The sequence below is a fragment of the Sinocyclocheilus grahami genome, unplaced genomic scaffold (assembly GCF_001515645.1).
Source record: "Sinocyclocheilus grahami isolate Dianchi unplaced genomic scaffold, SAMN03320097.WGS_v1.1 scaffold805.1, whole genome shotgun sequence".
NCBI lineage: Eukaryota > Metazoa > Chordata > Actinopteri > Cypriniformes > Cyprinidae > Sinocyclocheilus > Sinocyclocheilus grahami.
The window spans coordinates 143,837-161,409 of NW_015505984.1; the positions used below are offsets into that span (position 1 = coordinate 143,837).

A 17,573-nucleotide genomic window follows, 5' to 3' on the forward strand; every position below is an offset into this window, starting at 1 on the left:
TCACACACTCACACACACACACACACACACACACACACACACACACACACACACACACACACACACACACACACACACACACACACACAAGGGACGTGAGGTTGCATTAGTTGTTTTCTATCTCTGACAGAAATCAGCTCATTATAAAAATATTACAACATAAAAAACTCATTGCATGACACTTTAATTTCAACATACATGTGTGAACCTATATGCATCAATACATTTTCTTTGTGTTTATGACATTTTTCCAAGGAAAAACACCATCTGAGTTATTTACGTGACCTGGGTTTTTGCCTCTGCGATAGACCCTATCACCCATTGTTTGTTTTGAAATTTTCACTTTTTTGCCAACTTTAGAGGCCAGTTTAGATAATATTTCTACCCTGATGATACTCTGCACCCCTAGGACTTGAAGGGAACATGTTTTTCTACCAATCTACCAATTTGTACAAAGCTAGCAATCATAGTTCCTGATATATCATACACTAAACATGGCTTCTCAGACGTCTTTAGCTATTAAAACACATGATGTGCTAGAATCTACATGAAATAAACACACCTCGGTTCATTATAAAATTCTTTCAATGTTTATGACATTTCCCCAGTAAAAAACACCATCTGAGTTTCTGCCTATAAATACATTCAATGGCCGAGATACAAAGCAGGTCTGATGTAACATCACAGGTTCTCCCGACAGCCATACTCACATATTCAGCTGTGTCGTCCATTTCCCACTAACATCCCCCACCCGGGAGGAGAAAGAGGGAGGGCGTTTTGAAAGAGAGGAGAAAGACAGACAGAAAGAAAGAGAGGAAAGCGTAAGACCAAACAAGGTAAAATTGCCAAGGAAATGGAAGAACGGCAGAGTGTTTTAAAGTAGGTCAGTGTGGATTAGGGTGAAAAAAATCGTGAAGATTGAAGACGAGGCAGGAGATTGAGTGGCCGCTGCTTTCTGAGCATGTCATTCCTGCAGTTTTTTCACCATTTCATTTAGTAAGAGTATAAAATGGCTGTTTTGGAGTTTGATATCAGATCATAAAGGCAATTCTGCGAAGAAATACTTAAAGATTTGTCTTATGCAATGCAAATTTAACTTGATGCATAACAGCATCGGGATAATTCACCTCAAGATACTGTAGTGATATTTTTACACCCAAAAATGTATTTTTATTTAAAATCATACATGAACATTTAAAACAAATGAATATGCCTTGACTACTTATTGAATAAATTTCATTGAAAAACAAAACTAAATATTGAATATTTACATATATAAAACGAATTCAATATGAGATGAATAAAAGATCGCAATATATAATGTTTGTAGACAATAAACATCGACATAATATCAACTGATTCCCACGCAAGTGACAACTGTAAATGATCCTGTCATAAACATTCATAAGTTTTAGTCACGGTTTGTTCAAAGCTGTAATATTTGCAGCTGTGAGGAGAATAAAGCGCCTCGTATCTGTAATTTCACTGCTGTTTCATGACAGAAGCTTGCATTATAAATTTAGGTTGCAGCCAGAGGCGCTCGCTGGCTTTTTCTTCTCTCTTTCTTTTTTTGCTGCTTGTGCTTTTAAATCGAGTCTGAATTGTGACCACAGTGCTCAAGTGCCTCGTGTTTTTGTGGAGATCTCGGGGCGCTCAATACGGCAGACATAATCAGCTTTTGTTGACTTTATCTATGACACTAGAGCCTTAGAGGTTAAACTTATTAGAGGTTTGACTAAACCGTGCAATTCTAATGGCTGATAAGATGTTTTGGACTGCTTGTGAAAAGCATTCTAGAGGCTATAAAAGAACTTCACAGATTAAATTCGTTATAAAAGGATTTTCATACATTTGTTGCAGTGGCTATATGCGTGTTAAATACTGGCAAGATTTTGGGCCACATTTGCTGCAACAGTATCCTAAAAATAGATGTTAACCAATCGTCTGCGCACCCTAGATGACGTTGGTTGAAAAGAAACTTGGCAAGTAAAATAATAAACTACAACCTTTTTGCTCCAAGAAACATTAGTAATCATCACAGTGGCATCGTCGCGCTAACATACCTGTGCATCGGCTAGCATGATGTCCTTGATGAGGGGCAGGCCGCGAGATTCGCCATTCTCGACACGGACGTAGTGCACCTGGTACCCGCGGATCTGCCCGTGCTGTTTCCCTGGCAACAGGGAGCGCCACATCACCTTGATGGAGGTAGAGTTGAGCACCTCGACCTCTACACGCCGAGGGGGGGCCCCGGGCACTGCGATGAGAGAAGATGATGCAATGAGGGATTGAAATTACCATTTTATTATCATTAAAACTACATTTTTAAAACAATTATGGTGGTTTTTGCCTGTGCAAAATTCACCAATATGATGCTATGGTGTTCCTTTGCGCTACGTGAGTTACTTACCTAATTTCTGTTAATATTACTGTTAGTTTGAGCAATAGTAGCAGTGATAACTGCCTTGGCATTTTAATGATGAAAAGGACATAAGTCGTCATTAAAGGTGAAGTTTTACAATCAAAACACATTAATTAGTATCTTTAGTCTTTAATGAGCATTAACTTTCACTCATCTAGAAATTTTTACTTTTTACCAAATTTAGAGGCCAGTTTTAAAAATGTTTTTATCCCTATACGTCTCTGAACCAATTGGACTTGAAGGGAACACATTTTTCTACCAATCTACCAATTTATACATAGCTAGCAATCATAGTTCCTGAGATATCATAACCTAAATATGACTTTCCAGACGATTTTGGGGCTTTAAAAAAACACATGAAAATGCTCAAATATACATTAAATGCGTTACACAACCTCAGTCAATCTTGCAACGCAATAAAACTGTTTATATGAGACTTCAACTTCAACATGAATGCATATCCATTTTCTTCACACACTTACTTTTATAACTACCACTTGATCGTGTAGACTTATTTCACTATTTACCAAATTTAGAGGTCAGTTATGAACATATTTCAACCCTGATGAGACTCTGAACCACTTGGACTTAAAGAAAACACATCTTTCTACATAGCAGCAATCATAGTTCCTGATATATCATTCCCTAAACATGGCTTCCCCGGCATTTATTAGCTATTAAGTTAGGATCTACATGAAATATTTTACAGAACTCACATATAAACAAAATCTTCTTTAATTACATCTGATTCGACACGGATAGACTCTCAATCTGTTCTAAAAATAGTACAATGTACCAATAGTTATGGAGCACCTCAAGACCGCACGATATGGCTGAAAAGAAACTAAGCCCTAGCATCTCAGCTAGTACGCAAATTCAATTATGTGAAACCAGGCTACTGATTAAGCGCCCATCTTCAGGGACATTTAATCAACTGTAATTTCACACCCCCATATACCCGAGCAACCATTTCATCCCCTTCCATTTCACTATCATTCTTATCTGAGCACTGATCAATTCGCGGATCTGCTGTCTGCAGTCTTTTACCTGCGAGCTAATGAAAATCCTTTTATACGAGGCCCTGATGTTTAATACCTCCGGTCATTCAGTACTGCTGTAAGGAGGAGACCCATTTCCTGGATGGTCAATAAAAGACACCATAAGGGGATGTACTGTATATTGGGGCCCGACTATTCCATATTAGATGCTATAATGGTACAAGTCTCCAAGGATGTGACTGTCGTAACATATTGCTACTCAAATAACTCCATGTTGTGGGTTGGACAAATGAGATTTCCCATCGGAGGTCTTGGGGTAGCGTTCCCTCTCTCCTGACCCACCTACAGCGGTTGACCAGCCCGTCAAAACCATCTATCCTAGGGCGGCCCAAAGCGTCAGTGCTCCGTATTGATTACTAGCTTGTATCTTGAACTAGCGCTGTCAGTCATTGAGAAAGACTGCTGTCATCGGGGAATGTCCGACACAATTTCTTACTCTAGCTGGATTTATTTCAGTGCCCATAAGCTGTCCGACTGCTTTACAAAGAGAAGTGAAGGATGAAAATGATGCTAAGTCAATGTTTTCTCTATCACGTAATGTTAGTCAATAGATCTCCCAAAAAGAGTGAGCTGTCTACACAGACGTATAATCAACATTTCTCTCGCCTCCTCAACCATCTTGGATTTATTTTCTTACTAAGCTCGACCAGAGACCATAAAAGGTCACTGGAAAACGAATGGGGGAAATCATAAGACCAAATATGGTGGCTGTAGGAAAGTAGGTCCTTAATCTAAGCTTAATTTGAAAGCTTAGATTCTAATCTTTACAAAGAATAACATACTATTGGTTTTATGATACATAAAGTAGTAAAATTAAGCTTAAATATGCATTTGTACCAGACACGAATTTCCACTTTTTGATGGCGAAGAATTATCTCTCTGAATATGTATGTTTTATATATTTCACAAAACAGTCAAGTCATATATCATAAGAAAGCTCTCACACAAAAAGTATTTCATTGTGTGAAAATCATAGATAGAATGATCTTCAAAAGAATCGCGCCGTGAAATATGATACCTCTGAGGAAACAAAGACAAGCGTCACATTCCTACTTGTATGACTGCTTCCGTCCGCCACAAACTCTATTATCTTTTAGATTAGGATCTTTTCTTTCAAACGAGACCATTGTCACATTTCTGTGTGCTTTTGTTGGTGAGAAATCTATTGTTTTGTCGCAGATGTGCATCACAGAAAAGATTATTATTATTTTGAAATATGAAAGCACAGCAATCAATCTGATAAACAATTTTTTTGACAAAAAAGCACAGTACAGGATGCAGTATGCAGAAAAGAATAAAATGACCATTTCAGTAAATATACATTTTGATCTTGTGAAATGGATATTATTATAATGCAAAAACCATGTGCATAAACAGTGAATTATTTGTTTCAGTTTCTGTTGAAGATTAGTGAGCAGCAGCAGCTGGCATCTCATCTCCAGGAGGCAGGCGGGATGCTGAGATGATGCTCAACACAGGGGACAAAAATGATGCACGTATAAGGAATGATATAAAGCTGGAGGATGTGGATTCTGTTTTAGATTGTAATAGACCACAAAGATTTGATCATTTATAGAGTCTTGTGTCTCCCGAAAGAATAAAACTCATTGTATAAAACACAAAAAATGATATTATTTTATGCCATTTTGTATATTGCTACTAGAAAAAGATAAAAATGAAAAATAATTCAATCAATAATCAATTGCTATGGCACATAGTAAAATAGCATTCTGGGGGTAATGTATTTTATAATACCTGTTTTTGCAAAGGAAACTCTAAAGACACTTCTAGACACAAAAAAATGACAATAGGGCCTTTCGCACCGCAGGAACCTTTTCATAGTACCAGAACTAATTGTGGAACTACCCACTTTTCGGCGTGTTCGCACTGCCGGAACTGGGAGCGATTTTAGTACCGGACTGCCTTTTTCCAGAACCAAATTAGCTCCTACTCCGAAGCAGGGTCTAACCAGCACAACTGGTACTAATCATGACGTAAGTAGACATTGATTGGCCAAACACGTACGAAAACGCCCTCACCCGCCATGGTTTAAAACGCTGTATAAACATATTGTAAACATACTGTAAACATGTCAACTTATTTTGCAAGTATGGAGAACAGCGATAGATGGACGGACGCATAAGTGCAGGCACTTGTAGCAAATGTAGCACTGGCAGTTGTCGTTGGAGTTTCTTAGTCCTCCTTTCCGTTCTTTCAATCGCTTTACGTATACGTCGACTTTCCATGTCCATTATTGTGAAACCCGCGAGACACAACAAAAACAGCTCTGATCACTGTGTCCTCCATCCTCCTGTAGTTAACGTAGTTCTTTGTTTCTGTTGTTGAACGCTGTGCACAAATGACGTCGCTGTCGACCGGCTTACGTCACTTCTTAGTACACACTCTCGGTGCGAATGCAACCCTTTAAATGGTACTGGGAAATAGTTAGCGCAAAATCGTCCCAGTACTTTAGTACCGTACAATTAGTTCTGAAACTAAAGTGGTGCGAAAGGGCCTAATTTTTACTCCCTTCAGTTATAATTCAATAACTCCTGTTTAGAAGCTCTTTTGGGAAATTATTATTTTTCTGGTACATTTTGGCACCTAGTGGAATCAGACAATATAAGTTGCAGATAGCTTCTGCAAATAGAACCTGAATAGCAGACTTTCAAATACAGAATTCTGGAAAAATCATTCTTAGTGTTTATTGTAATATTCGAAACATCTATAATGTTATTCCTGAAGAATTACAATCTGATTTTGAATTTCAAGGGGTTTTCTATACAATGACACCATTTGTATGCGTGTAGAATAAACATTTAAGATTATTGGAGTATGTTTTACGAACAAATACTATTTAAAAATGTCATGTTTAATTCAATGCATTACTTGCCATTTCGTTTCAAGATTCGAGATTCAATCTATGAAAGCAAGTTATACAGTGTTGCTTCTCAAGTCAATTTTAATAATTTAGCTAGAAAAGAAGCTTTGCGGTGAATAATGTTAGTGAGGGTTTCAGTACCGTCCTCGTCCGTGCGGCAGAGCAGTGGCTCGCTCTCGGGACCTGGACCCACGCTGGTGGAGGCCGCCACAGTGACTCGGTAAAAGGTCCATTTCTCCAGCTGCCGCAGCTGGATCTGACTGGACGTGGGTGGCACTGCTGGTTCCTCCACGGGCTCTGTGCTGACCTCGGCCCCGGCCCCCACCACCGCGTAGTGCACTATGTACCCGGCCAGTGCCCCGTTTTGGCTCTCAGCCGGCGGAGGGCGCCAACTTACCAGCAGGGTGGTGGAGCTGGAGCTGGAGCACTTAATGTCTTGAGGGGGGGCGGAGGGCTCTGCTCAAGTTTGGGAAAGGGGGGCAGAGGAGGGGGTGGAAAACAAAAAACGAAAAGATGGGAAAGAGAAAAAGAAAATGATAAAAGGGAAAAAACAACTGAAAAAACAAGCAGAGACATACTGAAACATAAAAAAAACAAGGAAAACAAATGCAAAGGGCAAATGCAAACAGAAGAGCTTGGTTTTGAAGGGGTCGGGGTGTTTGGCATGCATACATAAATATGAATGAAGGTTTAACTTTGGCTTGATGTCCGTGTCACAGATCTAGAAGTAACACCACAGATGTTGGGCATAAGATACAGCAGTTTATCCAACTATAACCGGCTGTACGTGAGCCAACGATTTAACCCATCTTTCACAGTAAATACTCTGGGCTCTCAGGATATATTTCCACCATGAGGGAATCTTATTTGCATTTGAATGAAGGCCATTCATTGCGGTATTTCAAGGCGTTTTTGTCGGGTTCTTCCCCTTGCACATATCAGAAATGACAACTTCTGTGCCAGTCAAAGTCAAAATCAATATCAAAGTCTTGTTTAAAATGCACAGAGTCTCTGCTTACTAAATGCTTGCGCATAGGAAAGTATTATACCATTTAAAGCACTGTAACATTTATCTCCATTGTAAAATCGAGAATTAAATGTTACTCTGTCGTGCTGATCCCTGAAGCCATAAGTAACACAAATGAATGAGGGGGGAAACGGACAGACGGGGATAAAACATATTTGTGACTGAAATTCAAATGGATGAGCACCAGCAAAACAAAGTCATTCAAAACGGATTACAGGAAAATGAGGAAAAACTCTCTGCAAAACAATGGCTGGAAAGAAAATGTTAGAACCAAAATGTCAACTCAGAAGAATCATGGAAAGCCACCAAGCTTTAAACAGAAAGTAAGACCATTAAAAACAGCAAAAACCAAAAACACAAACACATTTTCCTGTACATTATACGTACCTGACATCTTCAAACACTAACTTTTAGAGACTTTCTTACCACGAGCACCCGATTCGAGGGAGACTATATTTCCCCAGAGTTGGTTGGGTTCGGCCCTCTCCTTCTACTGCTGAGCTCACCGAATACAGCTCAGTTCAAACTATTTACCTTAATTTAGTTTAGTCCAATAACATTGAGGTTGGGATGTTTTTTTTTGGTTGGAGGGAGAGAGCTTTCCCTGTGCTTTCATCAGTCTGCACTATTCACCGTTTGCACTAGCCTGAGGGTCCACAAGATTGAGATCAGGATGCTAGCACCTCACTAACATTCAACCATTCATACCCAAGTTATATAATCCACCCCAATTCAACCCATCAGCAGCCCAGCTGTGCTTTTGTTTGAGAAATGGTAAACAGATTTGTCCCGTCACCAGCCAGCTTTCATCATAGATGTCACCCGTCCCAGAGTTCAGTGGGTGACATTATTCAGAGCCCTATTTATTCACCAAATGGGCTTCATTGGATCAAAGTTTTTCTGGATTTTCATCTTCCATTTGAAGATATATTCTGAAGATGTACTTCCTCTTTTGAGGAATATTTGCATTCAGTTCTCGTGAATCGACCTGGTTTGAGTGCGGCGAGAAAGTTTGGTATCTGAGAGTTGCAGAACTACCTGAAGGTTTAGACTCATGCAATAAGAGCCTTGAATTTCAATGTTCAAAATGAAATCTCTCTGGAAGCTGGCAACTTCTATGAGTGAAACAATCGATTGGACTCCTTCTATATGTGGCTACTTGTGGACCTCCAAATGAAATCACTCTTCAGAATTAAGAATTGTGCCTCAAAACCAATATCGAAAGATGTCAACTGTCATAATGACTTAATCCAGGTCCATATTGTAGCGCTGCTTCAAATAAGCAAAATGAGAGGTGAAAAACAACTGCAATTACAGATTTGTTTGGCTAAAAAGGTTGAAATTAGTTTGTGAGCTGGACGCTGGCAACTTCGAGTGTAACAACTGATGGAACTGATTGGACTCTACTTGTGGCTACTTGGAATCCACTTGTGGACCTCCAAGATGGTCTTGCACTAAACCCAAGACAAAGACCGTTGCGGTAACCCTTGCCCCCAGTTTGTGGACCCTCTATGGCCATGTTTGAAACCTGAGCATCACTCAATAGCCATTGACTCTTAAGCATTTCCCTCTGGCCCCTACTTGGTCAAGGCAGGAGTGTCTATCTCCACTAACCCTCAAGAGTCTGGACATATACCCCAATGTTAACAACAAGAGTTGGGGGATATGGAGGGTGAGGTGAGTACTCTCTGCCAGACCACTGCAGGGGCTTTGGTTCATAACTGTGGGCCGACCCACGAACAGTGACCTGACTGGGCGTCAACTGAACAGCACTGTACCAAAAAAGATACAAACACAATACAATTTCATTTCACGCCTTCATGAGGAAGTCCAGTCTGCCACTTGGTGTAGTTCAATATAGATCTATGAAGAGGGAATCCTGGTGTTGAACACTTGTATAATCTGGCCCATTAGTGTTTAAACATCTTGGGAACTCTCCGTGAAGACGATGGCACTCTTTCCAGCTTGCGCAAAGTTGTGAAGGGATCTAAACCAATTCTACTGGTGTATGTGACAGTTCTACACCTCAAGGTCACTGTACGCCTACAAATATGCACTTGTCAGGTTGGTTATGTGGCCGATTTCTGAAAAGTGAGGTGGCAGACTGGGCTTTCCTCCGAACGGCGGTCACTTACCTCTCGGGAATCCACAATGTAATGTTTGTTAAGCCATGGCAGACCGCAGAGTCAATAATATTTTGTGCGGGTCAATCGCATGGGAGGAAAAAAAGTGCATTTGCTGTTGACACATGAAAAAGAAATACGAACACAGAAGAAATAAGGGAGCGCGCAGGGGAGCCAAATGGCACGCTTGCTGCAGATCAATCAACCCATATTGATTTGTTTGTTTCACATGTAGGAAATCTCTGAAGTACATTACTGTGACATAGAGAGACCCAGATGAAAGAATAACCAAACAAAGAAGAATAAAAAGTGTGTGTGACACCATCCTGCTGAAGGGCAAGATATCCATTAAACTAAACAACACAGGTCATTTAAAAGTCTGGGCTTTAACATTTAGACTCTTAAAAATATAAATAATGTATAAAACATCAAAGTAAGAGGGCCTCATTCATGAAACACAAGCAGAACTAATTGCAAAAATTGTGTGTATGACCATTCTTACATAAACTGACGCATTGAAGTGTTACATAAGAATGTTTTTACAAACAATTTACACAAATTTGTTCTGCTCGTTTTTATCTTTCTTCTAAAACAATTTGTCAACGTGCAAAGAAAGGAATTACTCAAAAGCATAAAGCTTTGCCAAGTCATTTGGAAATATTTTCATCAAAACAACATCACCTTTGCAGCCTGCATATAGCAAAACTCACTTCTGGCTCAAAGGCGATGCTGTTTTGTGCCATTCAGATGCATAAACAAACACAACACAAAGGACTGAGGCAAAGAACCACTGCCAGAAAACCTGAAGCAGAACACCTGTCAAAAACCAGGGACCAGACAAGCGTCCAGTCTTTAACACATATCTGCTGCACACACAAGCACACCATTATCATTTACTCTTGACATTTCTGGAGTCGATAAACAATATCCCTGGATTGGAAAACGAGGGTGAAGGTTACAGTGGCCCTTTCAAACAGTGTGGTGTTGTCTCCCAACCCCATCAAAAGCTCAAAATTGCCATTGTGTCTTAGCATTTCTCAATCAAAACACAATATTAGACCCCCCCAATGCCCCAACCCTTCATTCGGGTCCCTAGGAAAGGAAATGGACTACATACTGGCTTGGGATGTCCTTTGGGATATTTCGTTGGTGAAGGCTCCAATGCCTTTGTTGGAGACGGCAGCCAGAGAGAAGAAGTACTCTGTATTTGCACGTAGACCCTCCACCACATAGGAAGAGGTTGGCCCGAATGTTTTCTTTACCTGTTTGGCCGAAAATAATAACGTTACTGCTAATGACATGTGCAACAGTGGTCCTGACAACATATTTGAGAAGGTTTGTTGTGGAGAAGGCACCTGAGATTCCTGCCTGCCCTCTCTGTAATGCAGTTCGTAACTGATGATTCCCTCTTTCTCGAAGGCCGGTTCCCATGTTAGCTCAACACTCGTGTCTGACACCTCACCAACCTGGAAGTTGGTCGGCTGTCCAGGGACTACAAATGGAGCCAGTGTTGATAGTTTAATAGACATGAAACTAAATAAACAAAGAAATTTACAACTGTATATCTAGTGAATGTGGTAGAGCAAACATTTACCCAGTGGCAACTGAGTTAGAACAATAACCCAGATAAAGTAGCGTACTTACATTTTAGTGACACTGAAAACAAAATACATTTATAATGACATTTACGATTGCTTAACTAATCCTGCAAACTTTGAAAACAAACATACCCAATCGCTAACCTGTTGTTTTTGACTACATTTCCAAATGCTAAACTATCTTTTGCTACATATTTGGGACTTAAGAATGATAACAGAGACCTTAAATCAATTTGCTACTTTAGCCTATTAATCACAAAAGCCATTTTCAATTGCTAAATTCAATTTGCTACACTATTAGTTCACCCAGTTTTAGCAACAGACATTTTTCAATTGCAAAACTCACCTTTCTACTGTACATTGTTAGCCCAACAAACATGACAACAGACATTTTTCAATCATTTAGCTCACCTTGCTACATTGTTAGCCCACTGAACACTGAAAACAGACTTTATCAATCTCTAAATTCAATTCAAATTTAATAAATTCAATCAGATCGCCCAATATTAGCAACAGATATTCTTCAATGGCGAAACTCTCCGTGCTACATCTTTTGCTCACCCAACACTGAAAATAACCACTAAAAATTGACAAACTAACCTCCTTGAAGCACTTTGACGTGAATGGGATCTGAGAAGGGTCCATCTCCTACGGACGTGAAGGCTAACACTCTGATGGTGTAGGTCTCAGTGGCCACCAGACTCTGAATAGTGGTGATCACGCTGTCCTGTACATTGTGGATGTGCCACATGCTCATGGGCTGAGATGGGTCCATGGTGTAGTAGACCCGATACCCCTTGATCTGTCCATTGGGCTCCTCGGGTTCATCCCAGCGTACCATCATGGTGTTCTGGGAGATGATACGGGCCTGGATGTTGCGTGGTGGGCTGGCGGGAGCTTGCTCCCCAGTCCTAGCCTCAACCGGTTCACTGGGCGGGCCTTGGCCAATGGTGTTGTAGGCTGACACCCGGATTTCATAATCGGTGTTCGGAGAAAGTCCTCCAATGCTGTAGCGAGTGGTGGTGATGGATTCCACGGTCTCGAACTTGCTCTCGGGAGATTTGGCACGATACTGGATGATGTAATGGGAGACGGGCTCAGGGTTGCCACTGTCCCAGGTGATGGTGATACTGGTGGCGGTAGTTTCGGTTACAACAGGAGTACCTGGAGGTTTTGGCAAGGCTGCAGGGCGGGATAAGAAAATACCGTAGACGTAAACATCCAATACTGGGACTTGACACTAGGGCTGCACGATTAATCAAATGCGATTGTCATGCGCATTTTGTTAGTAATGCCGATTCTGTAATCAGCAGTAAATCATCATCACGTGCTTTCAGATGGAGCAGCATTTACTACACAGAGCCGTAGATCACTGACAAGTTACGCAAAAAAAATCACAGACAATTTAATTGCACGATTATGAAATCGAAAAATCATTCGCGATAATGACAGCTGTTTGGATTTCGATTTATCGTGCAGCCCTACTTGACACCATTTGAAATACTTGCTTTGGTTTAGTTTTTAATTTCTTTTGACCAGATAACCTTTGAGTGATCTTGGAGGAGTCAGTGGATTCTTACATTTAACAATGATCTGGGAATTAGCCTCGATGATGCCCAGGCTACTCATGGCCATGCAGGTGTAGTTGGCCGACTCATGGACGTCGTTTAACTCCAGAACGTTCCTGCCCACTGGCATCTCGTCCTCGGGTGTCAGGTCCTCAGAGTTAAGCATCCACTTGACGTAGGGCATGGGCGAGCCAACGGCGACGCAAGTAATGTTAATGCTACCACCTGGCATGATCTCTTGCATGGTGGGGGGCGTGATGGAGAAACGTGGGGGCACGCGACGAACTGCAAAGGGCGGAGGAATGGTGACAAGAAAAAGAGAAAGAGAAAGGTAATGACACGTAGATGAAAATGAGCCTTTCTTTAGAACGTACATGATGTTGTCTAAAGAGAGGACAACAAATTATAAAAAACAAATGAGACTAAAACTTCACAAACATTTTGGTTTATACAAATTAAAATAATGATAAAGTAACTAAATTAACAGAACTGCTTCACCAACAATATAGATTGACATTAAAGCAACAAGTTCATAGCAACAAGGTTCCATTGATCAATATTTGACCCATCACAGCACAATTAATTGCACAAAAATCTATTATGAGTTTCTCATCTTTAAAATTAGATCTCTATGTGGCTTGTAACTACAGTAAACTAAATGAAAAGCATGCATTACTGTTAAAAAGCAGAAAAGCTTTATAGTGTAAATAGAAAATACTCCAAGAGTATAGAATAGTGTGAAGAACAAAACTTTTTTAAATTTTTTAAAAATCTGCCCATGCTAAAGAAATCTTACATAAACACAACTGTACGTACATGTTGGTACGTACATGCACTAGTAGAAGTGAATCCCTTCAAGAGGGAATAAAGATGAGAAACCTTAATCAGATTTTTGTGGTTGAGAGTAGATCAACTAGACAAAGCCTTTTTAAGATCTGACACGCTTCCATTGATAGATGCAGCTGTCATTTTCACAGACATCATGCAGAAATAGGTAGAGGTCAACCAAAGAGTAAACGGGAACAATATAACCAGAGAGAAGAATTTGAGATAAAATGCATAGAGGAATATAACTGAAGGGTCGCTAGCATGCCCGGACAAAAGACAACTGGAGAGGAAAAAAAATATAAAATATAAATATAAGAGAATAGAACGCGCAAAAGAGCAAGAAAGAGGAAGAAAGGGAAGGGTTGGGAGACGGAACGAGGGGGGGAAACCCACTTCAATGCAGAGAAAGGCTTTTTATCGTCTCGAGCCAATATGACGTAATGTGACAGGATCGTATTGTCACATTGCGGTCCTGGCTAGACGTAACAAAATTTACAGCGGAAATTCTGGATTCAGTCAATAAAGTAGCTGTCAGTTCAACTCAACTAACTATCACACACATTTAAAAAATTAAAAAAACAAGAAACCGAAAGAAAATGATTACAAATTGACCAAATAAGGTCACATGACTGATACATATGCTAGTCTATGATGATGACAGCGATGCACCTCAACTACTGAGATGCCAAACCTACACACGAGAGAAAAGATGAAGGATCTGTTGGGGGAAAGGGTTGGATATGAGTTATGGCAGAGATGGAGTTGGCCAGGTTGTGCAACAGGCTTCTTTCATAGCCTGTCTGGCATGTTCATTCTTGGTAACCTTGCTATTTTGACATGACTCGTTGAAAAGTCAAGAAACAATGGAAACTTAAATGTCTCTAAAATACAGACTCTGTTCCAAAACCTAGCAAGCTGCCTAGGCCGTTACCTTCTAAGGGAATTTTCCAAGTACACAAATACTCCAAAGACCCAACTCACAACCGTTTCCAAGTCTGATGCAAATATTGGGCAAAGCAGTACATTTTTAATTAGACTGAAACATCTTGAATGAAATTATTCCATAAACCTTCCGCTTCCGGATTTTTTGATTTACCTTTTACCAGAAGGATACATGCAATTCTATCTTATCACGTAGCCAAAACTAGATATCTCCATAAAGTTGCTTATAAAACACTGGGTATTAGGTGTATGTTTATACATCTAGTTCGTTTTCTTGCAAGGTTTTGGAATAGACTTACAATTAGAATACAGATGTTACCAGCAATAAAGCAATAGCATTCAGGTTAAAGAAGTGCTACATATTACATGTAAAATTTTGAATTGTGCCAAACTTCATAGATTGGTTTCCCCAAGAATTGTCAAGGCAACTGCCTTATTGATGTCGGTGGCTGTAAAATGACAATGAAACAGGAACTAGTGTAGTGCTAGGTGTGTCATAAGATGGTGGGTGGTGAGGGGGTCATGCCTCATTTACATTTGGCAAGAGGAGAAAGGAAAGACAGAGGGACAGCAATGGGTGCTAGGGCTAGCTCAGAAAACAAACAAACAACCAAACCAATACAAAAAAAGAAAATTAACAACCCCACATAGACAAAACGAGGTCAGGAACAACTGGTAGAGACAGGGCACAAGGCAGAACAAGACCTAGGCTGCAAGACAGCAGACGGGGCCAGACAGACTGGAAGGACAAAGTGGTGAACGTTACATGTGGGACAGAGACAGAAGGGAAATAACACTGGGAGTGAGAGGTGGGGATTGGGGCAAAGAGGAGACTGTAACACTGGGCCAACTGGAGTAAAAGCATGTTGGTTTGACTTCTCTCACAATGGGGCTTGAATAACCTCTCACCATCGCCTTGGACAACAGCAGCCAAAGAGCATAAAGTCTTGAATTTGTAATTAAATGCCATCGAAAGTTCAGTGGGTTTAAATCTAGTTTGAATGTTGGCGGCAAAATTTAGAATTTTAAAAACTTTTTGAAACTAAGTACTTTTAAATTTAGAAATACTGTTATAGTCAAGGCAACAGGCTCTAGCGTTACATTCTAAATTCTGTATCTATAGTTTACAGCGATAATTAAACATGAATATATTCAGTATCAGAGAGCCAGTGTGATGGATGATCTCGGTTGGTGTCCAGTGAGTGAAAATCACATTATAACTCAATCCATTTCATAATCACTGTGTAAAATAAGATCAAGTTACCTTTATATCATTAGTTTATAAATGTATAATATTTATAATAATATTTAACAGTGTGTTAATACATTTTATAATAAATGTATCTATTTTGATACAGATTTTTAAAAACTAATTTAAGTTAATGAATTAAAGTTAAAATAGCAATTTATTTCTAGGAAATTTCCAGGTTCAATTGAAGTCAAGCTCTATCCATAGCATTTGGAGGCATAATGATGATTTCCATAAAAAATTTAAATAATTACAATAAAAAAAAATAAAAATTTGAACATAATATGTTTTATTATTATTATAAAAAAAAAAGTGGTTTAAATGGTGTGCCTCTAAATTATTCTCTGTGGTAATCAACATTACGCCACAAATGCAACCGAGCTTCATTTGCACTGAACCTGGATCACTCCTTTAAATACTTCTTTATTTGTTTAGAAAACAAAAACAACATTAAAATAAACAATGACATACTGAAACGACCCCCACCCCCATATAAATGCATATTGAACAAATGTTCAACAAAGTTGAAAGGGCAGCCCACGTATCACAATGTGCATGCATGACTGTGATTGAAGGAATGACGTCAACAGAACGGCACCAAACTATCAACCAGGCCTACAGCTACATTTAACACATAATTGAGGCATGCAACCCTCCCCAAGTGCAACATTTTAGGGAATCCACACAACTGAAATGTCGGAATTGGTGAATTCGACACAGCACACACAGATAATCGCAGTGCAGGTGTGTTTTAACAGTGACAGAACACAGTGCAACGTGACAATGACAAGACGAGCATGATGCTTGTAGTGTAGATTAATGATGGAAAGGCCCAGACGTAATTTGCTGATGCTTTTGCACTTCCTGCACTGATTTTAGGGAAATAAATATGGTAAAATGTGGTAAATATGTTAAATAAGCCAATATATTAAATAAACACACATGCTATATGAGTTCTGCTGGCACATTTTGCGTGTGGGCGTCAAAATGGGCGATGCAACATTTGGCCGTTCTTTAATCAAGTCTGCAAGAGGCTAAAAGCTGAAGTTCGTTTTCCTATTGTCAAATTCGGTTTGACCAATTGCTAAGGTAGTTGAGCGAATGAGGGCTGCAACCTTGTGAATCATTCATCCTATTGTTGCACGCTCAATCTGCACTTCAACGTTCCCAATTATAATCAAAAGTCAGACACAATCGGGTCATTTTCGAAACGGGACAACCATTTGAAAAGACTGTGAGGAGCCTGGCAACTTCAAAGTCACAGGCAACAAAGCATCGTTCTCAAATAAACTGTGGCAAAAGGGGGAATCGTAAGCGGGTCTAATGTTTTCAGATGCATGTCGACATTTACAGCTGCCGCTATCGATGCATCGGCCTTTGAAATGCCATTGCATGAAGCAACATTTGGCCGTTCTTTAATCAAGTCTGCAAGAGGCTAAAAGCTGAAGTTCGTTTTCCTATTGTCAAATTCGGTTTGACCAATTGCTAAGGTAGTTGAGCGAATGAGGGCTGCAACCTTGTGAATCATTCATCCTATTGTTGCACGCTCAATCTGCACTTCAACGTTCCCAATTATAATCAAAAGTCAGACACAATCGGGTCATTTTCGAAACGGGACAACCATTTGAAAAGACTGTGAGGAGCCTGGCAACTTCAAAGTCACAGGCAACAAAGCATCATTCTCAAATAAACTGTGGCAAAAGGGGGAATCGTAAGCGGGTCTAATGTTTTCAGATGCATGTCGACATTTACAGCTGCCGCTATCGATGCATCGGCCTTTGAAATGCCATTGCATGAAGTCATTCTGGGCTTTATCTAAGTCCTGACACACAGCCCTATAGCTCAAATCCTGACGTATGATGTGCGATGGTGCTCTC

The 17,573-nt window shown here is 39.9% G+C and overlaps 1 protein-coding gene across 1 annotated transcript in view; it reads right to left on the reverse strand.

Annotated features, from left to right (window-relative positions):
* The window catches only part of LOC107562087 (receptor-type tyrosine-protein phosphatase S-like), a 74,852-nt gene that overhangs the window by 52,289 nt on the left and 4,990 nt on the right, over positions 1–17,573 (reverse strand). Inside the window, exons 2-8 of the mRNA XM_016246652.1 lie at positions 12,690–12,962; positions 11,710–12,291; positions 10,867–11,003; positions 10,629–10,773; positions 6,503–6,817; positions 2,064–2,257; positions 711–737 (exon numbers count right to left, since the gene is read on the reverse strand). Coding sequence (XP_016102138.1) covers positions 711–737; positions 2,064–2,257; positions 6,503–6,817; positions 10,629–10,773; positions 10,867–11,003; positions 11,710–12,291; positions 12,690–12,962 — 1,673 coding nt within the window. The remainder of the gene's footprint in view (positions 1–710; positions 738–2,063; positions 2,258–6,502; positions 6,818–10,628; positions 10,774–10,866; positions 11,004–11,709; positions 12,292–12,689; positions 12,963–17,573) is intronic.